Below are 24,539 nucleotides of genomic sequence, written 5' to 3'. Positions count from 1 at the left end.
CTGAACATTCATTCTCCCAGTTGGTGCACGATCACCTGTCTTTGCTTTTCAAAGAGTTCGGGTGCTACTGCCCAACCACAAAAGACCCACGAACTGGTAAGGAATGGATCCGCGACCCATTTGTCAACAAATGGTTTGTTAGGTGAATGGATGCACAGCGATTCAATGATCTCCATTAGTTTTGGATATCTGAATCTGTGGTGTGCAAATTTTTTATAGCAAATGTTTGATAGTGGGACTTGCATGTATATGGAATTGCATATGGAAATTATTTTATTTCATTTCTTTTTCATTTTCAAAGAAACGGCTTGGATTATGGGAGTGTATCTTCTTTTTTAACCCTGCGATACCATTGTTTTTCCTAACTGCTGCCTGTTTTGGCTTCTTTTCCATCTTTCCTGGCTTATCTGATGTATGATTCAGCCAGGCAGGGATCAGAACTTGACTGGAATGATGTCACATAGCAGAGTCAATCAAATTTGGGCTACATGATGTTGCAAAGGAGGGCAATGTGACTGAGAACATTTTTGGCAGGAGTTCCCAATAAAATTACCGGGAAGAGATGCATTGTTTAACACTATTGATTCAACATGAATGGTGCTTCATAATTTAATAGGAATATTAACTTGATGAAGCATAACTCCATCACGCATGCCCTCAAATCAGTTTTAAATAGTGTGAAGAACAAAAACCACATGCAACTGCTCATGAATATTCTGTTTCATTGAAATAGGAAAATTTTTCATGATTACAAATTATCAAAGCACTCTTATGCATTTAAATAACAGCCACAGGTCCTGATTTATTACTGGATGTGATGAATATGGAATCCACTTTTACACGTGGTTGTGGCAGTCATATTTACATCATGTGACTTCATTTACTGATAACCATGGAAATCTTACATACAACAATCAAGAGCAGAGGTTCTTGGTGGCTTTGGGCAAGGCCCAAACACATGGCCTTAGTTTGTGCCCTCATTGTCCAGGTTGATGCCCTGGAGAAGCAGCATGCGGCCTCCGGGGGACCAAGATCCATCACCAGGACATCTCACATGCCAGTATAGCAGGTCTCCAAAACTAATGTTGTCCACGAGCTTCTCCACAGGCCTTTCTTCATGCTTAAGAAGTGATGCACCTCTTATCAAGAAAACGGCAAAGGCTGTCGTTTTTAATAATCCCTGGCATCCCCAGATAGATAGGGATTTATTTTTTTAAAGCAGAGTTCCCAGATTTCCCAACTGTGCAAATTCTTCATCAGATACCCCACACTTAAAAAAGGCAAATGAACACAAAGTGTCCTCTGCTCCTGGCTTACACTGCATATCAGGGGCAGCTTCTCTATAAGCGTCAGTAGGTCTTATCTACTATACAGCAACAAGTCAGTTATGAATCTGCCTTAGTTCAGTAATGTTACCTGCCTGGAGAGGAGGTTGTACCCCAAAAGAAGAATGTGTTTTAATTTGGTTTGGGCAGTATGTTTCAGGTATGGAAACTGGGTGCATTCTACATGGTATCCTTGACATTACCTGTCATTTAAGTGCTAGTCTACACAAGCCAAAATGTCCTTGGGCAAACTGATTTGCAAGGCACTGTGGTGCCCCTGAGGTCACTGCAAATTGGTGGATCAGTGCTGGGAGAGTGCATCTGGCTAGAACATGTCATTCTGAAATGATTATCCATGCAAAGTCTTCCCAAGGATTGGCTGCAGAAGGAAAACTTCAGGATGGATGCACCCAGAGTGGCTTGAGGCTGATCAGCTGCTGTGTCAGTGGTGTATCTGTTGCCATGCAGGCTGACTAAAACGCTAAAAGCAAAGTACCCTCTGCATTGATTTGCCTTTCCCAATCTCTTTGGAGTTTCTCAAAGTTTCTAGAGCTAAATGTCCCAGGTTCAGCTCATCCCTGCCTGTGCAAAAGAAAGAGAAAAACACCCATTCACAGTTTCGTTAGGATCTAGCTAATCCCCACTCAGTTATGCTTTCCAAAGGCTGTTTCTTTCCATTTTCCCAGCAGCGTCAGATGGTGGCAAGAGAAAATTCGCTCCTGAGGACCTTACTCTTCTTATGCATGGAGATAGGCGTCTTGCCAGTGCTCCCCTGACTCCTTCAGAGAGCTGCAGAGGGAAAGGGGGAAATGGCCTCATGAATCATAGACAGCAGCATTTCACAAGAGTTATCTCTTCCATACCCTACGAGTTCTGCTGTCTGTCATGTCCTCTAAATCTGGGTCACAGCACTGCCCTGACTGAGGGGGATTCAGACTTGGACAAATCACCGGTTGCCTGACTTGGGGAGGGGAAACTTCAGAAACCCCTTCTGTACCCTCCTGGCCTAAGGATGTGGCTCTCCCATCATCCTCAGACCCCAAGGATAACTTTCCTGGAGATTCTGCTGCTTCACAGCCATGTAGGAACATGTGATCACAGAGCCAACTTTGCGACCTTTAAGGATTACTTAAAGTTCCAGGGGGGTTCCCTGACAGTCATTTTTAACCTTGCTGAGACAACATCTTTCACAGCATTGCCAGTGGGACCCACCAAAAGCTGTTCAGCCACTTGCCCTGACTGAAATAAGCTCTTTATTGCTTCCACTTTACCTGTGGGCTCCAAGCCCAGTAGGATTTCCCCCACTCTTGATATTCTCATCCCCAATTGATCCTACTTCACTGATCCTCCTTCAGTTAATTGACACTTACTGCAATATATCTGCAAAAGCCGTGAGCAAGGGCTTGCATTGGTACTCAATGCCATGCTTGGCACAGAGGGATTTCACCAGAGGAGCGACCTTCCAATAATTGTGGCGAGGCATCGTTGGGAAAAGGCTGTGATGAAAAGAGGGAGAAATGGGGTCAAGCAGCTAGCAGATAACCTTAAGTGAGCCAAAAGCATCCCAGTCCTGCCCAGTTCAGCCTTCCATGAACTGGTGCTCTAGGATTACGCCTTCCATCAGCCCCAGATAATGTGGCTGTGTACCATGCAAGTGTCCCAGAAAAACAGGGACATCTCATTTTTTATCACGAGAGAATGGTGGCCATTTTGGCTGCTGTGCTCTTGCATAATTTTGCGGCATGATGAAAAAAAAGCACTTTTCCCAGGGCCGTGATCTTACACTGTGCTCCAGAATACACATTTTTGGGTATTGTGCCCGGGGAAAGTGGGGTGTTTTTTTTTGGGGGGGGGGGTAACCGTGAAGCAAAATCACATAAGATCCTGGCAACTGAAATGGACCACTGTGCTCTTGTGATAAAAGACAGGAAGATGGCCTCCTGGAAGATGGCACCCTGGATTTTGGCTTCGAAATGTTGGAGGGTATTTGGCTGCACAAGGCTGGTTTAGCCTATTAAATTTTTAGTTTATTAAGCAGTGCAAAAGGCACTCCTAGCCACCACCTGTCTTTCCAGGTGTGAAGTAACATTCAGGATTTGGGGGTGCTCCATCAGTTTCATTAGGGGCTCTCCCAAATACATTCATAAAAGGGTATGTTTTTACTCACTGATGCTCAATCTGGAAGTTTAGGTGCCCTGTGTACCAGTCATTGAACAGGGATTGATCCACATTACACGTTGCTGCAAGCTAAGTGAGAAAGAGGAATGTGCTGAATCCCACTTCTTTCATTTTCAACACACCACATTCCTTCATTTAACTTTTGTTGTTCTGCAGACTACTGTTTTTCATTGTTATTTGTGGGTTTCCTTTCCTTGTTCCTGGTGCAACTGGACTTCTCCGTGACCCTTCCCCTCTGCAGGGAGGTGGGACCAATTTGGATGGTCCACCCCCACCACTTAATGGATCCAAATGGTTTCCAGAGAGTGGTAGGGGATGCTTTATCCCGTGTTGATGGCCTTTCAGTTGATTCCCTGGTGGCCCGCTGGAATGCGGAGTTAACCAGGGCTATTGACTGTTTGGCTCTGAAGTGCCCTCTCCGATTGCATGGAGCCCGGACAGCCCCGTGGTTCTCCCCAGAGCTGAGGGCGATGAAACAATCGTTGAGACGTCTAGAGTGCTGGTGGCAGAAAACTCATCCTGAATCGGACTGGACACAGGTTAGAGCTCAACATCGAGCCTACTGAGTGGCGATAGCGACGGCGAAGAAGACTTTCTTCACCGCCTCTATTGCATCTGCAGAAAATAGCAGCAGAAGACTCTTTCAGGTGGTTCGCAATTTATCGGAACCATCTTCGTCACCAAGGCCTGGTAGGGACCCCAAGATCTCTTGCAATGCTTTTGCAATTTTTTTTGCAGATAAAGTCGCTCAGATTCGGAAGGAGGTAAACACCACAGTGGGAGCTTTTGCAATTTTTTTTGCAGATAAAGTCGCTCAGATTCGGAAGGAGGTAAACACCACAGTGGGAGCAGGGCTGGGGCGAGAGAGTGCTAGAGCCCTGTCTGGTCAAGTTGAATGGAATCAATTTCGAGCCGTTACCCCTGAGGATGTGGGAAGGCTGCTTGGACGCATGAAACCAACCACCTGTCTCCTTGATCCTTGCCCATCCTGGCTAATAAAAGCAAACCAGGAAGGGCTGGGTGATGGGCTCTGCGGAGTGGTGAATGCTTCCCTCTGTGAGGGAGCATTCCCAGACCCGCTGAAAGAGGCGGTCATTAAACCACTTCTTTAAAAAAAATCTTTAGACCCGGCCAGTATGGCCAACTATCGTCAAGTCTCAAATCTTCCATTCTTGGGCAAGGTGATTGAGCAGGTGGTTGCTGAACAACTCCAGGCACGCCTGGAGGATGCGGACAATTTGGATCCCTTCCAATCAGGATTTAGGCCTCATTATGGGACTGAAACTGCCTTGGTCGCACTAGTCGATGATCTCCAGCGGGCTAGGGACAAAGGTGAGAGCTGTTTCCTAGTTCTGCTGGATCTCTCAGCGGCCTTTGATACAATCGACCATAACATCCTTCTGGACCGTCTAGAGGAGCTGGGAGCTGGGGGCACTGTTATACAGTGGTTCCGCTCCTTCCTCCTGGGCTGTGTCCAGAAAGTGGTGGTGGGGGATGAGTGTTCAGACCCCTGGGCCCTCACTTGTGGGGTGCCTCAGGGTTCCATCCTCCTTTTTAACATCTACATGAAGCCACTGGGAGAGATCATCATTGGGTTTGGGCTGGGTGTCCATCAATATGCAGATGATACCCAGCTCTACCTCTCTTTTAAATCTGAACCTGTGAAGGCAGTGAAGGTTCTGTGTGAGTGCCTGGAGACGGTTGGAGGATGGATGGCGGCTAACGGATTGAGGTTGAATCCTGATAAGAGGGAGGTGCTGTTCTTGGGAGACAGGGGGCAGGCTGGTGTAGAGGACTCCCTGGTCCTGAATGGGGTAACTGTGCCCCTGAAGGACCAGGTGCGCAGCCTGGGAGTCATTTTGGACTCACAGCTGTCCATGGAGGCACAGATCAATTCTGTATCCAGGGCAGCTGTCTACCACCTCCATCTGGTATGCAGGCTGTGACCCTACCTGCGCGCAGACTGTCTTGCCAGAGTGGTGCATAATCTAGTTATCTCCCGCTTGGACTACTGCAATGCGCTCTATGTGGGGCTACCTTTGAAGGTGACCCGGAAACTACAACTAATCCAAAATGTGGCAGCTAGACTGGTGACTGGGGGCGGCCGCTGAGACTATATAACACCGGTCCTGAAAGACCTACACTGGCTCCCAGTACGTTTCCAAGCACAATTCAAAGTGTTGGTGTTGACCTTTAAAGCCCTAAAAGGCCTTGGCCCAGTATACCTGAAGGAACATCTCTACCCCCATCGTTCTGCCCGGACACTGAGGTCCAGCGCCGAGGGCTTTCTGGTGGTTCCCTCAATGCGAGAAGCAAAGCTACAGGGAACCAGGCAGAGGGCCTTCTCGGTAGTGGCGCTTGCCCTGTGGAACGCCCTCCCATCAGATGTCAAAGAGATAAACAACTACCTGACATTTAGAAAACACCTGAAGGCAGCCCTGTTTAGGGAAGTTTTTAATCTGTGATATGTTAATGTATTTTAATGTTTGTTGGAAGCTGCCCAGAGTGGCTGGGGAAACCCAGCCAGATGGGCGGGGTACAAGTAATAAATTGTTGTTGTTGCTGTTGTTGTTGGTACCACATGTCAGGCCACTAAAAAGACTTCTGAATCAGAACTCAACAACTGCATCTGTGTTGTGTGACCATGATGAAAATAGGCTATAATCATGAGTGGAGAACTATGTACACTCTGGAATTTTGGTGCTTGCACTGCTGAAGAGGCAAGTTGTTTTTCAACTGGAAAGTGTGTTTTCTCTGTAGCAGGTTGAAGAAACTTCAGAGAAACTTTGGACTCTTTCCCATGTTCCTCTGTTATTTCCACTATATTATTGGTGACCTGAGAGTGCACCAAATAGGTCTATTTAAGCACTATAAAAGCAGCATTAAGAGCCACTGATCAACACATTTGCAATTTGTTACACACACACACACACACACACACACCCCTTATCCTTCCCTCCTGTCCATACTTTCTCCTTCTCTGCTTGTGTCAAGTCAGAAAACAAAGTTAATCTGGCATTAGTGTCTCTGTGATTTTATAATCCCTGTCTTTATAGGCTAAATTATGGGCCTTAGTAGACAATGGAAAGGAAGGATTTGCAATGCAGCCTGTAGGGCTTGGTGTTGTCAGCTTTTCAACATCGTGATGTATCACCAGCCAAACATCACAATACAGTGGTATCTCGGTTGTCAAACGTAATCCGTTATGGAAGACCGTTCGGCTTCCGAAACGTTTGACAACCAAGGGGCAATGGGCGGTCAGCAAAACCCATTGAAAAAATGGAGAAACGTGCCTCAGAAGCCATTCAACGGAAACATTCACTTCCAGATTGTCGGCGTTCAAAAGCCGAAATGTTCAACTTTCGAAGCGATTGACAACCGAGGTACCACTGTATAGTGATACATCACAATGTTGAAAAGCAGAGAAACAAGCTGCATTGGCCCCAGCCCCACAAGGCACCAGGGTGAAACTGCCTCAGTGGGAGTGGCGGCAATTTCACCCGGGTGCCTCACAGGGCCGAGACCAATGCAGGTTGTTTCTTCCACCAGGTGCTGCTAGAAGACAGAGTCAGGTGCAGGCAAGCCCCACCCATGATATACTGCCAGGTGAAGGCGCCATTGCATTCTGGCTCCCAAACCAGTCCTAGGTGATGTATCGATACATTGCCCAGGCCCAGCAGCCTGTCCCATAATATAGTAGTGGTGGCGGTGGTGGTGGTGGTGGTAGTAATTTATCATTTATACCCCGCCCATCTGACTGGGTTTCCCATTCCATTCTGGGCAGCTGCAGAATGATGGGGGTGGAGACGCTCCTTTAGTTATACTGGGCCAAGGCCATTTAGGTAACTTGCAACTTACAGGTAATTTGTAACTTACATGCATTTAACTTGTGCACATTCAGCTTTATGTTCTTCCATATATATATATATATATATATATATATATATATATATATATACACACACACACACCTGTATCTCAAAAGGGGGTAGAAAGAAGGTGGACATCCGGAGGGGGGGGGGACTTTGGCTATTTCACCAGTCATTGCACCCAATGTATTTTGACTATACATGATTTTGGCTTTATGCACAATCCCTGGACGAAACATTGAGAGTTGCCCGTATTATTATTATTATTATTAACAACCCACCCTTCACCCTAAGGTTCCAGGGCAGGTTGCAACAATATACGATACTAAGAGTGGACTTCAGCATGATGCTCTTCCAAACATTCTGTTTGCACAAGCATTGCAGCTTGCCAAATGGAATAATCTCCCCTCTTCTCCCAGCCCCCTTGAGCCAATTTCAGGTGATGTGGGGTGGGGTGGGGGGAATGGGAAGCCCCCTTGCACAAGCCAAAATCCTTGTGCAGGGCATTAGCTGATGTGGTTCGTTAGGTGTCTCCTTCCCTGTGCCCAAATATATTCAGGAATGAGCTTGTTATATGAAAGAAAGATGAAGATAAAAGCATTAGTTATCTTACCTGGGCAGACACCCAGTCTAAATTCTGGTCATAGTTAATGTTCATTGGAATGTGGTTCATCTGCGAGATCCAGAGAAACCAAGAGCTTTCTAGGAACCTAGGCAGAAAAGCAACAACACTAACAATCACCATCCAGATAAGCTAAATGTAAACACATAGAGGCCACAAGCCTTTTTATTTTGCTTTGAAATCACTAGATGGGAAATCACTAGGGATGGGAAACCTGTAGCCCACCACATGCTGTTGGACTCCAACTCCCATGAGCCTCAACCAGCATGGAATTATGGGACTTGGAGTCCAGTAACATCCAGAGGCCCACTGGTTTCTCAACCCTACATCAGACCAAAAGCCATTTAGAGCTGGGGTTTTCAAACAGTGGTCCATAAGCTTCAATCAGGTGGTTTGTACTGATTGACTGTAAAAATGAAATTAAAAACCATTTGGCATCTCACACAATGTATTACAATTATTACAACAGGCAGAATATTCATTAAGTGGTACTCAACAATATTCAAGTGGTCCATGGGTGGCTGCGGGGGCATCTAGAAACCACCGGTTTAGAGTAACCATTAGAGGAGGCACAGTCTCTCCTGCAAGGCACCTTCCTAGGCTGCTTTTGTGTCATTGTGGTATGAAGTTTTGACATATGTAGGAGCCAGTTTCTGCATGAAGAGAGTATGTATTCTGAGCACACAGCTCATAAATTAAGGAAAGCCTGTAGAGCAGAAAAAGCAGAAGCCAGAAGAACTATTACCTGGCCAACCAGTAGTATGCCATGAAGCTCTTAAATCCCATTAAAGGAACATACATGAGACAGACACGGACATAGTAAAGCATCATGAAAGCAAACTCCTGCCAAAGAAAACAGTGTTAAGGCAAAAAAAAGGGTTAGGAAACAGTTGCCAGGTCCTTCATTTCAGATCTACTAACTGTATGCAACAACTATGGAGAACACAAAGGCCATAATGAAATACGGATGAAGAGCACTGTTTGCATGCATGAGAACATCCAGGGATGCTGTCATGATAAAAGGAAAGGGCATGAAGGGGGTCAGTAATAGTCAAGATGGGACAAGACAGAGTCTGATGGGCCAGGTAGATTTTCTGCAGGAAGCTACATTTCTCTTCAAAGTGAAAAGAATTCCCAGAATAATTCATTGAAGGGATTTTATCCCTCTCATCTGCTGATGTCACCCAAGCTTTTTGTTAGGAGGGTGTTCAAATCAGAGATCCCAGTGAAGCTCACTAATCTCAGGCTCAGATACAAGATTCAGAGCTTTGTCAAAGGATCTTCAGGCACCACAAGTTCTTCTCAAGCTCAGATAAAACTCAAAGCCAGAGAAGAATCCCCATATTCTCACCCTCCCTCCCCACCAGCCTCCAAATCTTCCCACTTCCCCCTAAAGCAGGCACGTCCAACTCCCAAGAGACTGGGCTCTACTCCCAGTATAAAAAAAACTGGCATTGATCTACCCATTGTCAATGGAGAGAGGAGGGGCATGCGTGGGGTGGGTGGATTGCCCAGAGTTGTTGAGCTTTTTTTGGGGTAGGATTGCCCAGAGTTCTTCAGCTTTCATTTGTTAACTTTTGGTAAACTTTATTTAATCCCACAATTGATAAGGGTCCCGTGATCTACCAGGATCAGCTGGGGATCTACCAGTGGATCATGATCTACTGGTTGGACATGCCTGCCCTAAAGCATTACCAGCCCATGACAGCAGGAGCAACATGGAATGCAGGGGAGTGAGATCTGCCTCTTCCCCTGTTTCTCTGGTGTCCTGATGCATTACATGGTCAACAGGCCCAAAGCTGGCTCATAGGAAATGTAGATCTTCCAAGGTATACAGAGAACGACGTCTTCCCAGTTGCCTTAGCTCACTGCATGGCAGCATACAATAGCACCAGAGAGCAGAAGGAAGTGTCAGGACCCTACCTTTCTCCCCGCTCCCTGCATACCGCCACTGTTCCTGCTCTGTCTTAATACTCGTCCCCAAATAGACTTATCCAGAGGAGAAACCACTGTAAATCTGCAGATGACTTACCAGCCATTTTTTCCTTTGAAATGCGAAACGCAATACAGCAAACTGGACGTACATAACGAAGGTCAACGGGGCTAAGACTAGTGAAATCAGAAAACAAGAACATTACAAAGATGTAAATCACCCAAACTCAATAGAGTCTATCTATCCATCTCTGGTCATACTGGCCAAATAGTAGTAGTAGTGTATAATAATAATAATAATAATAATAATAATAATAATAATAATACAATAATAACTTAATATAGAATTCCACATTTTCATCAAATCATCCATCTAAAACTCTTGTAAAAAAAATTATGCCACCCAATAATAATAACATTGTTCTCATCCACCACAAGGCATGGGTTTACTAAGGGTTGCAATTTCCAGATCCATACTCGTGAGGTCCAGCTCCAGGGCCTTCTGGCAGTTCCCTCACTATGATTACAGGGAACCAGGCAGAGGGCCTTCTCGGTAGTGGCACCCTCCCTGTGGAACGTCCTCCCATCAGATACCAAGGAAATAAACACCTGACTTTTAGAAGACATCTGAAGGCAACCCTGTTTAAGGAAGTTTTTAATGTTTGATGTTTTATCGTGTTTTTAATGTTCTGTTGGGAGCTGCCCAGAGTGGCTGGAGAAACCCAGCCAGATGTGGGGGTATAAATAATAATAATTGATGATGATGATGATGATGGTGATAAAATGGCAGGGACACTCACGGGCGAAGTATATGTGCTGATGCTGGTAAGGCATGTATTTCTTTTTCTTCTTGCCAAGCTGCAGATGGAGAGGAGAAGCAACATGGTTAAGCTGACAACCATATATAAACTTTCTGAGTGCCAACTTCCATTCTTTACAATAGGGATCCTTGTGTTAGCTCTAATGAGTACAATTGGGGAGGAGACATTATACATAGTAGGGTCTTCTCAGTGGTGGCACCCTATTTTGGGAGCCCACAGGCCAGAGGTTCTCCACCATTGAGCCCACCAGGCCTCAGAGTTTGGCCTGTTAAGCAGTTCTGGGCAAACCACAAAGCATGTGACGTGTCATCCTTACGACTTCGCAGCTGTGGCTTGAATCCAGGGAAACAAAGGAAGAATCTTTCTTCCTTCAGCCACAGCTGAAACTTTACATTACCTGCTGTCACCTGCCATCAGGTGACCAACAGTTTGGCCTGTCAAAGGGACATGTGGAGGGATGACCAGAAGGCCATATCCATTTCTGCACTCCCGCTCCAGCCTGTCATGAGCAGAACAGATGCCATCTAGGAATAAGAAAAGAAACTAATCTAATGATATAACCAGCCCATCAAAAACATGAGCTGCAGGAAGGAACACTACAGCTGTGTCCTGGAGATGGCATGCTTCCTTTCTTCCCAGGTTGCTCACTAAGAGTATGAATTCTGTTAACTTGGTGTTCCCTTTTCTATGATTCGAGTCACTCCCAGGTCTTCTGCTCACCTCCACAGAGAGTGCCTTTCCCAGGCTGAACAAAAACGGGTGCATATTGAGATCTGGGTCCTTGCGGAAGCAGTTGGGTTTGGCATGATGCTGGTTATGCATATGGTTCCATTGGCTTGGTGGTCCACCCTTCATACATAATGAAAATAAACACACTTATTCATGGGTAGAGCTACATACTGTACTCATTCCTGCTGTATAAATATTGCAGAATATAAGAGATTAATAAATCTAGGTGTATATATTTGCTCAACTACAGCTGATTTTTTTTTTTTAAGATGGGGGGACATGATACAACTTTACCATCCTGTACCCTCCCCTTTCCTACCATCACATGTGAGTTTATCTCCTGCCATGTTGAGTTACTATTAAGTACCGAGATTTAAATCTAAAGGCAAGCGTTCAACAATTCACTCTCTGATCCTAAATAATAATGTGTGTGAGGGAGGAAAAAACCCTCCCCCGTTGTTGTTGTTGTTGTTGTTGTTGTTGTTGTTGTTGTTGTTGTTGTTTATTCGATTATATATATACCTCCCTTTATCAGAAGATCCCAGAGTGGCGTAGAACATTAAAAACACATTGCATTACATTGTTTCACTTTGGAAGTAAGGAGGATGTGTCATCTATCTCACTCAGCTGAATGTATGTCCTTACAGAAGACTCCAGATCTGTAATGACCCTCTCCACGTCAGAAGAGCATCTCCCTGGCCTGGCCAACTAACTCACTGCTGGGCCTAGATGGCTGTGTGCTCCCTGGATCTGGCAAATTTTTAAATATAAGCCAGACCAGCTTCCTGTGTTGAGGTGATTGCCTGGCTGACGGGCCTTTAAGGGAAACAAAGGAAAGGGCCTCTGTGTGTGACAGCAAACTCATGGTTAGTTAGAAGGACAAGGCCTGAGTTTAGAGTGGAGTTTGCAGTGATAGGACCTAGAAGCAAAGCAGCAAGCAGAGAGAGAGAGCCATGCTGAATCCAAGACTGTGGCTATGGGAGAAACAAGACCCTCTTGTGATGCTAATGCTGTGAACCCCTCCATCGTAGACTCAGGTTATATATATATATATATATGTGTGTGTGTGTGTGTGTGTGTGTGTGTGTGTGTAAATAAACCATATATCCTAAAGACAACACAATCTTTGTTGTGCCTCATTTCCAAAAGGAAACATGAAACCTTAGTAAGTGCCTGAAATCACTGGAATCTTGTACAGCTCAGAGATTAGGGTAGCATGAAACAGTGTATTCTATTGGCCAAAGACTCTTGTAAAGTTTTAAGACCATATTTATGTTACAGAGATAGGTAAAGGGACCCCTGACCATTAGGTCCAGTCACGGATGACTCTAGGGTTGCGGCGCTCATCTCACTTTACTGGCCGAGGGGGCTGGTGTACAGCTTCCGGATCATGTGGCCAGCATGACTAAGCCGCTTTTGGCAAACCAGAGCAGTGCACGGAAACGCCGTTTACCTTCCCGCAGGAGCGGTACCTATTTATCTACTTGCACTTTGACGTGCTTTCGAACTGCTAGGTTGGCAGGAGCTGGGACCGAACAACGGGAGCTCACCCCATTGCGGGGATTCGAACCGCCAACCTTCTGATCAGCAAGCCCTAGGCTCTGTGGTTTAACCCACAGCGCCACCCGCTGTGTGTGTAAGTGATACGTAGTACTTATTTAGTACCTTGGCTTTATTTGTCTTTACTTCCTAGTGAACCAGGATCCACTGCTAGGTAGTACCCAAATTATTCTTTAGCCATGATGAACTGAGGTATTCAAAACAGCCCCCTTACTGCCAAAGTGAGAGGAAAGAGTTGCCATAGTCCTTCACCTGAGACTTTTAGCCCCAGCAGTTGGTGTTGTGCAGCAAGCTGTTCAAATCTTACCAAAGCCATGAAACCACTAAGATAGCCTTAAACCATGCTTTTCATCACTTTGCCCCCCACAGTATGGACTGAGGCAATACTAATAGAGTGGTTGTAGGAATGAGTGAGTTCCCGTATCTGAAGCACACTGAATGCTTGAAACATCATATCACCAATGCTATTTTCATTATCCTTGTTATCACCACACCAGACAAGCCCAAGAAATGGCCCTTCTTCCCCCCAGTGAAGTGCAAAGAGGGCACTGCTATTGGGACATTGTCAGTGTATCCATTTGCATATCATTTTACCTTACATATTCCCATCACAAGGAAGTGAATCGGTCTGTTCCACTTGGCCTTCTGAAAGACTGAAAGATGCCCAAGATCATGCTGTAAAAATCCATACTGGATCTGGAAGGCAAAAAGCAACACTAAGACGATGTGATGTGATGTGATATTTTGCACACGTAACTGGACCCTTCATAAGGTCACCTTTCTTACTCATTGCTATCTATATGCATAGTGTTAAAGTGGAGACTAGGGATGGGTGAATCTGTCAATTTCGGCTTATCTCAGTTTTTCATTTCTCTAATGTTCAGTTCTCCACATTTCCATATCACTTAGGGTAAAAAGTTTTTGTTTTGTTTTTAGTGTGAATTGCTCCTAATATACACATTGTTGTATCCCATGCTGTTTTTTCTTTAAAAAATGTTTAGGAGTACTCTCATTTTGACTCAAGAAAATCACCATTTTATAGTTCAAATTGGGAAAAATAAATACAGTAAATGGACAAAAGTACAAAGATTCACAAAATGTTTAGGGGTATGCCTCCCCCTGTATCCCCCTAGAAAAAAAAGCACTGGCTGTATGTAATGTATGTGCCTCCAGCACTGCAGCCAGTAAATGGGGGCTCCTGCACTGACCCGTTCCGCATAGTTCCCTTTGTGGAGCAGGTGGTGCACGCAGCCTGCAAGGAACCAGAGGCCAGCGCGGGAGTGTGAATTTCGAATGAAGGTTGTGTTTCAGTTTGTGTATCCTTTAGAAAAGTGCAGATTTGGTTGGTTCACTTTTAAATGTGAACTGAACTGAATTCCACCCCTATCCCTAGTAGGGGGGTGATGCATACTGACTAGGCAGTGCACAAAATTCCCCACGGAAGCAATCAAATTGTGCCCATCCTCCATGGTTCCATGACAATGTGCACAATCACTAGTGTTCTTTCGCATTCTCCATCCAACTCACATCACCCACACGTTTGAGCCGTTTCTGCAGTATGGCACCATATATTTGAGAAATGGTGAAGAATTCTGCTACTGCTTTACACGATAAACTCAGGAGCATCAATGCTAAGTTATTGACCAGAATGCCAACAAAGAGGCTGAAATTCCACTGACATAATAAAATTCCAGCATTGTGGCTAGGGAGAATGCTATGAATCATAAAGCAGTTCACTGATCCTGGAGGTGCTGAGAAACACCCCAGAGATCTTCACGACACAAATACATTACCTGTGCAACGGTGAACAGTGCCATACCAACGAGGAAGGGCACCCAAGATACTCCAAAATACCAGATAGTCAGCCAGGATGCAGTATCTAGCAGCAAAGCATGTAGAAACATGAAGCCGAAGAAGAGAAATCTGGGTTGTAGGAGTCCCATCCTCTTCACTGTGTTGCACAGCTCATGGAAATCATTTACCAGCATTGCCTGTGAGAGGTGCCTGAAGTTAATATCTCTCATCTGTGGTTGTATGTGATGCAGACTCCATGTGAAACAGACTTACTCATAGAAACATACTCTGGAAGGCACCCAGCCAGCAGGGGGACTGTGAGACCAGGGGATTTCCTTTAGCTCAGTATCTAACCAGGGACATGTTCAAAAAAGCAAACAATCACATCTCCACTATCTCCCCATCTTCATTTCAATGAGGGATGAAGAGGAAGCTCTAGCAAGTGGATTCTACATAGGGGTGGGTGGGCCTCTTTGTAGCTTGGATTGTCTGCAAAAGAACAGACAATTCTACATTCTAACAATTTGAAATACTGAACTTCTGCAGCATCACGAAAAATCACATGCCCAGCGTGTGTTTTCTATTCTTCAGTGGTCTCTAGGACACAATTACTTAAAATGTTGAGAGCAAGGTTACACAAAAGAGTTCTACACCCAGTGTTAGGTGCCACAACTAGAACATGTGCTAAGCATGTTACAGGATTGTAGTTGCAAGCTATTGTCTATTTCCTGCATTTGTTATTTACAGCGTTATTCCTACCATTAGGCAGAGTTGGTGAGGGAGGGCAGTACCAGACCCCTGTATTTCCTCCTAAGTCCCCCAGCAATTCCCCTTTATCAGAAGTCAAAACTGTGTATGTCATGCAGCCTACTCTTTTGCCCCTTAAGAGGTGTGAAAATGGACACTGTCCTGACACCAGCATCACCAGCACTGAAGTTACGGGTCAGATTCCAGACCAGCAATCTTCAGTATGTGTAATGGAGAGGGTGCCATCTTATCCTTCCTCCCAGGCAGCAAAATGTATTGAGGCTGGCCACACCACATATCCTTAAAAGAAAGGGAAACTCACATTTTTGGTTGGTTCACAGGTGGGTTGATCAGGTGCCAGCTCCCCAATTAGTAGGGAGCTCAGGTATTTCTTGACTAAGTCCTCATCCTTGTGGAAAGCGGTGAAAGCATCCTAAAACCACAGAGAGAACAAAATAGGGTGTAAAACGGAGGAGGTTACTATGCTGAAGTGATGGAGCTGATATTCTGGGAAGTTCGTTTTGAGCTCAGCAACAAATGATACAAGGTGCTGGCTGGTTCTCTTCCTTGAGGGCTAAGATCAGTGGTGGAAAAATAGCCTCCATGATGCAGGTTGATGGGTGATTTTGGAATTGCAGTTCATTGGGCAGCTGGGAGTGGGAGTCAAGAGAGGGGAGGGAGGTGCAATGAGGGTTTTTTATTTTTTTAAAAAACAGTTAAGTGGTGTATATTTTTTATTAAATAAATAAATACAAATTCTGAACAAGGAAGGAGATACAACTTGACCTTTGGAAGGGGAAGTAACAGGACCTCTGTGGGCCAGTGAGGGGTGGGGGTGGGGGGAGAAGCAGCAGTAAAATGAGGGGGAGGAGCTATTGTGAAAGACTCAGAGAAATGAGAATAGAGGTAAAGTAGGTGAACCTCTTTGGCCACCTCATGAGAAGAGAAGACTCCCTAGAAAAGACCCTGGTGTTGGGAAAGATGGAGGGCACAAGGAGAAGGGGACGACAGAGGATGAGATGGTTGGACAGTGTTCTCGAAGCTACCAGCATGAGTTTGGCCAAACTGCGAGAGGCAGTGAAGGATAGGCGTGCCTGGCGTGCTCTGGTCCATGGGGTCACGAAGAGTCGGACACGACTGAACGACTGAACAACAAAGGTGAAAAAATAAAGAGAAGCTTAAGAAAGGACAACATACTGTGAATTTTGCCTGGGGCATGTGTAACTTTGGGCAATTCCCTCTTGCAGATGTATGATGAAAGAAAATCCCAGTGACACATTTGGGAGTGACATACATTTCACCCGTTCACTGTTAAGTCAAATAAGGCACATATGAAGGCCACTCCAAACAGAATTTCTCCTCTGGTGCTGATTCTCATTAGTGGTCCCCCACACAATTCTCTGCCCCCCTGACCTTGAGTTTCCTCTGAGTTTGCTGATACCTCCCTCTCTCAAGTGTGGGTGTGCTGCTGTTATCATTCCGTAAGTCCAAGCACTCCAAGACTGGTGTAAAGATAACAGGTGGGGACTGCTTTTTTTCTGCATTCCCTTGGGAACAATTGTTTCTGGGCCTGCATATCAGCAATAGTTAGGGCCAGAGCCACACCATTCTGTCTCTGACTCTCTCTTAAAAGTGAAACAGGGAGATAACCAGGGGAGTAGTGAGGGGTACTGACTATCTTAAGATTATTACACACACCCTACCCTATGCTCTTTTGATCTAAACCCTCTCCCCACCACTCAAAGTAAGACCAATAACTCCAGCTTCTAAAATTACCCAGCTGCATTTCTGCATTCTCACTCTCACAGCTGAACATCCACCAGAGGCGGATTTACGGGAGTAAAACTTTTCCTCCAAAGAAAGCAGCACAAGGAGAGCTTCCTCACCTTCTTTGTACCAGGCTGTTCTGCCAACTCTGTGAATGTGAGTATTTGCGTTCTCTGGACAGTCAAACTGAATGACCCAAGTCACAGCAGGGAAATCAAGCCCCCGAGCCGCAAGATCTGTAGCAAAGAGAACTGCTGATTTCTTGCCACAAAATCAGTGTAGACTTCCATTCTATTCATGTGCTGCTGCTTGCCATGAAGAGCCAGTATAGGGTAAGGTTACTAGATGTCCCCATTTCCCAGGGACAGTCCCTGGATTTATAAATCAGTCCCCTGACAAAATCCATCTATTTAATAGGAAGTTGAAACACCGACAACTGGGAAACACTGGCCTGTGAGCGCTCCAATTGGAGAACAGCCTTTATCAAAGGTGTCATGGGCTTTGAAGACACTCAAACTCCGGATGCAAGGGAGAAACGTGCTAAAAGGAAGGCGCGCTTGGCAAATCCACACTGTGATCAACTCCCGCCCGGAAACATATGTCCCCACTGTGGAAGGACGTGTGGATCCAGAATTGGCCTCCACAGTCACTTACAGACTCACTGTTAAGACCATGTTCATCATAGACAATCTTACTCAGCTACAAGTGATCGCCAGAGAAGAAGAAGAACCCAACTCTGATCCAGCTAGACCAGCAGATAGGCCAGAACAAGTCTTGTGGCACACCTTCATCTCTATAAAAATTTAAAGAGCTTGCTTGCTTGCTAGTCTGAACAAGGGCACAATTGCATAGTTCCTATTTAATTTAATGGATCGTCAAGCATAGTGAGGCAATCCAAGTGTGGGCATGGTCCAGAATGGATGATTCTCTTCTGAGGAATGAGGGGATTATTAAAAAGTCCCAAAAGACCCTAAAGGACTATTTTGAATTAAATCTAAGCATGGAAGTGGAAAAAAGGGTAGTTTGGGATGCAAGTAAAGCAGTCATGAGAGGATTCCTAATACGAGAGAAAGCAATGAGGAAAAGACAACAAGATCCGAAAAAAGAAGAATTGCTGAAGCACTTAAAGGAGAAGGAAATTAAGTTGAGAGGGAATCCAAAAAATCAGCAGATCCAAAAAGAAATTAAGGCCCTTCAAGTTCAATATTCCAAATTGATTAATCAAGAAATAGAATGGAAAATTAAGATGATGAGGCAAGAAATAGAATGGAAAATTAAGATGATGAGTCATGGAAAGAAGCTTATATTACTCTAATACCAAAGCCTGAAATGGACAAAGCTCAAATGAAGAATTACCGTCCAATCTTCTTACTAAATGTGGATTACAATTTTTTTGCAAATATATTGGTCACAAGATTGAAAAGTGTGTTAAAGGAATATATCCACAAGGACCAAGCAGGTTTTTTACCTGGCCGACATTTGAATGGAAATATTAGAAACCTAGTGGATATATTGGAAAGGCTAGACAAGAAAATTAATACAAAAGCTATTTTGATGTTTATAGATGCTGAGAAGGCCTTTGACAATATCTCTTGGAGTTTTATGAAGAATTTTTTTGCTAAAATGGAGGTTGGTCAAAACTTTTTGAATGGCTTGAATGCCATTTATAGTGAGCAAAGATTATAGTCAACAATGTAGTAACAGGAGAGATTAGAATTGAGAAAGGAACCAGACAAGGATGCCCGATCTCCCCATTATTGTTTATAACGGTCTTGGAGGTCTTGCTAAACATGATAAGAAAGGAGGACAGTGTAAAAGGGATCAGGGTGGGGGTAAAAGAATATAAATTAAGAGCCTTTGCAGATGATTTGGTTTTGACCCTACAGGACCCAGAACACAGTGCAATTGCAGCACTGGAGATCATAGAAGAATTTGGGCAGGTTGCACGTTTTAAATTGAATAAAGCCAAAACTAAAGTGATAGTAAAAAATCTGACAACAATGGAAAAAGAAGAATTACAGAAGGCAACAGAATTGAATTTTGTTAAGAAAGTGAAATACCTGGGTGTGAATATGACTGCAAAAAACTTGAACCTATATAAAGATAACTATGATAAGTTGTGGAACAAGATAAAAAGAAATTTAGAAATATGGTCAAGATTGAAACTATTGTTGACAGGCCGAATTTCTGTGATAAAGATGAATGTATTGCCTAAGATTTTGTTTTTATTCCAAGCCTTGCCAATTATTGATAAGTTAGAATGTTTTAAAAGGTGTCAAAAGGATCTATCAAAATTTATCTGGCAGAGGGAAAAGCCCAGAATTAAATATAAGATTTTAACAGATTCTAAAGAGAGAGGAGGATTCTCCCTGCCAGACTTAAAGATTTACTATGAAGCAGCTGCCTTTTGCTGGTTGAAAGAATGGTTTACATTGGAAGATACAGATGTGTTAGATTTGGAAGGCTATGATAATGTATTTGGGTGGCATGCATATTTGTGGTATGACAAGGTTAAGGCCCATAAAGGTTTCAAATCCCATATTATTAGAAATGCTTTGTTCCAGGTTTGGTTGAGAAATAAAGATTTGTTAGAAAGGAAAACACCCAGGTGGATTTCACCTTTAGAAGCTAAAGCTCAAAAAAGAACAAACATGGAAGAAAATTGGCCAAGATATAGTGACATTTTGGTTCAAGAAGGAGAAAATTATAAATTGAAATCATATGATCAGTTGAAAGGGAAAGTATCTGACTGGCTGCAATATTATCAGATTAATGAATTGTATAAGATGGATAAGAAGTATGGCTTTCAGTCAGAGAAATCCAAGTTAGAAATGGAATTGATAGAACCAAAGATAAAAAATCTATCCAGAATGTACAATCTATTGCTTGAGTGGCATACAAAAGATGAAATGGTAAAAACTGTAATGGTTGATTGGGCAAAGGATGTAGGGCACAATATTATGTTAGAGGATTGGGAAAAACTATGGAAAACAGGTATAAAATTTTCAGCATGTAACAGCCTGAGAGAAAATGTTATGAAAATGATGTATAGGTGGTATTTAACACCAGTTAAGCTGGCAAAAATGTACCATGGACAATGTAACAAATGCAGGAAGTGTAAGCAAGTAGAAGGGACATTTTTTCATATGTGGTGGATGTGCCCAAAAGTAAAATACTTCTGGGAAAAGATATATAATGAACTGGAAAAGGTGTTGAAAAACACATTTAGTAACAGAAGCCTTTTTACTGGGTATCTTAAACCATGAAATCCCAAGACAAGACAGAATAGTCTTTATGTATGCCACAACAGCAGCAAGAATCTTATTGGCAAAAAACTGGAAGACAGAAGAAATACCAACGATAGAAGAATGGCAGATGAAAATGATGGGCTATATGGAGCTTGCTGAACTGACCGGGAAACTCCGGGACCAGAGGGACGACGCGGTGGAGAAAGATTGGAGTAAATTTAAATTATATCTAAAATATTATGCTAAAATTTCCATTTAGAACAACCAGGAAGAAATTGAGAGGCAGCAGATATTGAAGTTAGATAAGAAGTAGTAATAGATGAAGTAGTATTAAGGAGATAAAAATAAAGTGAAAGTTGATTTTTTATATTAACGATAGATTATAAAAAGGTAAAGAAATTACTAAAGATGATTTATAATGAAAGCAGACGGAGAGGATGTGAGGAAGTCAATTTACAATGTTATAAAAGAGGATTAGATAGATTTAATTAATTGTATTAATTTTTCTTTTGTAGTGTAGTTTGTCGCAATATAATTTTTGTTGTATGTGTTGTTTGTTTGTTTTATAAAATCAATAAATTTTTGATTAAAAAAAAACAACAAGTGTGGGCATGGTCCAATAACCAGAGTCATGAGACAAAGTCGGGTCAAACACAGCAGAGCAGTCCAAAGATAGGCATGATTCCAAGAGCAAGACATTATTGGCAGGCACAGGCAGTTTAGCGTAGGCTACAGAACAAGTTTCTAGGTTGCACATAATAATTGTATAATGATTTCCGCTGTAATTGTGATGCTTAGCTTATTTTTTGTTGCTGCTTTTTGAATAGTGTTTTATAGCGTGTAATTGTTTTATTGATGATTTGTTAATTTTGTGTTTTATGCTGTATTTGTGACGTTCTATTATGTTATTGGTTTTTTATTGTTTGTAATCCACTTTGAGATTCATTTGAATGAAAAGCAGCATAGAAATAAAAGCAATCAATCAAAGGAAATTAAGAAACATCTATGTCATGTCCAGGTGTTATGCCATTTCCAACATGAATGCTATTTTTAGTTGTTATAACGCTCATCATTTTAGCAACAGAAATAAAATATTAGTTATTTCTTTTGAGATTAATTTCACAGGTGTGCTGCATACCATGATCCAAGTAAAATGTTATCAGTGTGCTAACTTTGATTCATCAAGGTATCCCCATTAATTTTCCTGCTTTATTGGATTTAAAAAAAGCTGCAGATGAAAAGACATAAATTATGCCCCTTACCAAGAATGCTCAACGAAAACAAGTTTTCTTTCAAACTCACCAAGCAGACCCACTGAAATGAATTTACCTAAATAGTCATGTTCATTAATTTCATTGGGTCTACCCTGAGTAAAGCTTAGCTGAATGCCACTCGAATAGCCTTTTCTTAGGCTACCCTTGATCATAGGCAGTGCTTTATGAATTTCAACTTCACTGAAAACACCACTGAATGAATTTGGTTGGAAAGCAATTGTGAGAGTATAATATAACACCGTGAAAGATCCCTGTAACGAGATGAGCATTTGTATAAATGTAGTAATCCTTAAATAACAAAGTAGAATAGCTTAAAATCACTTAAAAAGTTGTGAACTAATCCAAAGGAAAATAATAATTTAACAAACTTAACAAATGACTCCGAATACCAAAAATAACTACCAAAACAACCTTGACGAGTTGCCGGCTAAAAATCTCATTTCACTGTTATGATCTATCAGTTTCCTCAAAAAGGAAATTCCACTGCCGAACAGCTCTTACTGTCAGGAAGTTCTTCCTAATGTTTAGGTGGAATCTTCTTTCTTGTAGTTTGAATCCATTGCCCCGTGTCCGCTTCTCTGGAGCAGCAGAAAACAACCTTTCTTCCTCCTCTACATGACATCCTTTTATATATTTGAACATGGCTATCATATCACCCCTTAACCTTCTCTTCTCCAGGCTAAACATATCCAGCTCCCTAAGCCGTTCCTCATAAGGCATCGTTTCCAGGCCTTTGACCATTTTGGTTGCCTTCTTCTGGACATGTTCCAGCTTGTCAGTATCCTTCTTGAACTGTGGTGCCCAGAACTGGACACAGTATTCCAAGTGAGGTCTGACCAGAGCAGAATATAGTGGTACTATTACCTCCCTTGATCTAGACGCTATACTCTATCAATACTATATTGATGCAGCCCAGAATTGCATTGGCTTTTTTAGCTGCTGCATCACACTGTTGACTCATGTCACGTTTGTGGTCTACCAAGACTCCTAGATCCTTTTCACATGTACTGCTCTCAAGCCAGGTGTCACCCATCACCCAAGAGTTGCAGACTCTTGCTTCATTCATCCATTCCCAGATATAACCCAAATTCTTTTCTGAATAGCCTGCAACTTCTGGAATTTCCCTTTCTGTCCCTTCAGATCCTTCTTCCCTTAGTCTAAATCTTTTTAGCACCCTCATATATTATACAACGTTGACAAGTAAGCACCATATCATATGATCATCTGAGGCTGCCTTACATTAAGTGTGACCACTGTCCATCTCACCAAGTCCTGTCCATTTTGCCTTGCAGTGGTTCTCCAGGGAACCAGGCAGATACCTTTTCTATGTCTCCTACTTGAAATCCACTGAGATAATAGGCAGTACCAAGATTGAACCTGGGACATCATGCATACAAAGCAGATGTTTGGCCATTAAGCTATGGTTCTTCCCAAATGCTCTGGGTCCCCAGGCCCCACTACAAGCTCTCACCGTGGCATCTTGTCCCGCATAATGGCTGATGACACGGGTTCCTCCAGGGTGTCGCAAATGGAATTGGCTGATATCATAGATCTTCCTTCTGATTACCAGCCATCTCTCCTCCTTGAATTCTCCCTTGCCTGTGCGGAGTCCTATCTCCTCCCAGGTGAAAAACCGTGGGGCACCTGAGGCAAGTTCTGGCTTTCCAACACTAGTGCCTGACTCTGGAGGCATCCTGACCGTCAGTTGAGCACGTACAGCTCAGTTTTCCAGCTAACTACTCTGCTTCCACTCTGTCTAGTGGAAAGGTTGGTGCAACTGTGCCTCTGTGATCTGCTCTATGAGCTGCTTTTATAGAGACCTATTGTCATCAACCAACACCACCCTTTCCATTGTTGCTCAAGGCATTTTCTCTCAAAGCTGTCCTGTTTTGCTCTTCAGCAATGCTTTATAGGAGTCACCATTCACCAGTCATGTCAGCTCATGATTCTTCTTATAATATTCAATGAACACATCAGCGTAAATAATGTTTTATCCTTTGGGGCTATGCATTGTGCAAGAGCTAGAAGCCCATTTCAACAAAGCTTTTATTTACAAGTGCTGTAATCCTCACCACCACTTTGAATTTTTGAGTGCTTCATCTATACCACACAATGCACAGGATTGTATGTTGTGTAATGCCAACCATACTAATCGCTAGTGATCTCTGCTCTGACACAGCCTTGAGTATTGGTCTAGAATCCCTATGCTTTGTGATGAGGGCGCAAAACTGAACGATCTGCTGTAGCTCTATATTGTGGTAACCCCTACTTCACAGCATTAGGCCCTCACTCTATTCATTCAAAAGTATTGCTTCCCTCACTTGAGTGTTAGCCCCAAAGGCAGAGATTTGGAGGAACCATAGGGACAAGTATGGTAGAGGAACAGTATATGGCTGACGGTTTTACCAGAAACCTCATCCTTAACTAAGTAGTAATGAGAATATTTTCATTTGTCCCCATTCACAATGAAGACATGGCAATATCAAGAAACCACTTGACAATTTTGATTTAACAGTCTTGTCAATAACATTACTATTTTAATCCTGTACTGCAGAATCTTAGTTCTTAGGCAGGAAGAACCAGATGCACAAATATAGGATGGGGGACCTCTGGCTTACAACTAGTACATGTGAAAAGCATCTAGGGGTCTTGGTGGACCACAAGCTTAACATG

The 24,539-nt window shown here is 43.3% G+C and overlaps 1 protein-coding gene across 1 annotated transcript; it reads right to left on the bottom strand.

Annotated features, from left to right (window-relative positions):
- Positions 1 to 683: 683 nt before the first annotated feature.
- Positions 684 to 23,632, bottom strand: LOC117050953 (acyl-CoA (8-3)-desaturase-like). The gene is made up of 12 exons (XM_033156927.1): positions 23,338 to 23,632; positions 15,900 to 16,010; positions 14,830 to 15,027; positions 13,631 to 13,732; positions 11,468 to 11,596; positions 10,727 to 10,784; positions 10,027 to 10,103; positions 8,740 to 8,837; positions 7,986 to 8,082; positions 3,493 to 3,572; positions 2,696 to 2,821; positions 684 to 2,114 (listed from the first exon to the last, which is right to left on the bottom strand). Exons 1-12 carry the CDS (start codon positions 23,557 to 23,559, stop codon positions 2,063 to 2,065), a joined length of 1,350 nt encoding a protein of 449 aa, XP_033012818.1. The 5' UTR covers positions 23,560 to 23,632; the 3' UTR covers positions 684 to 2,062.
- Positions 23,633 to 24,539: the final 907 nt, after the last annotated feature.

The sequence above is a fragment of the Lacerta agilis genome, chromosome 1, assembly GCF_009819535.1.
Source record: "Lacerta agilis isolate rLacAgi1 chromosome 1, rLacAgi1.pri, whole genome shotgun sequence".
NCBI lineage: Eukaryota > Metazoa > Chordata > Lepidosauria > Squamata > Lacertidae > Lacerta > Lacerta agilis.
This window is presented reverse-complemented; position numbering and strand designations above follow the sequence as displayed.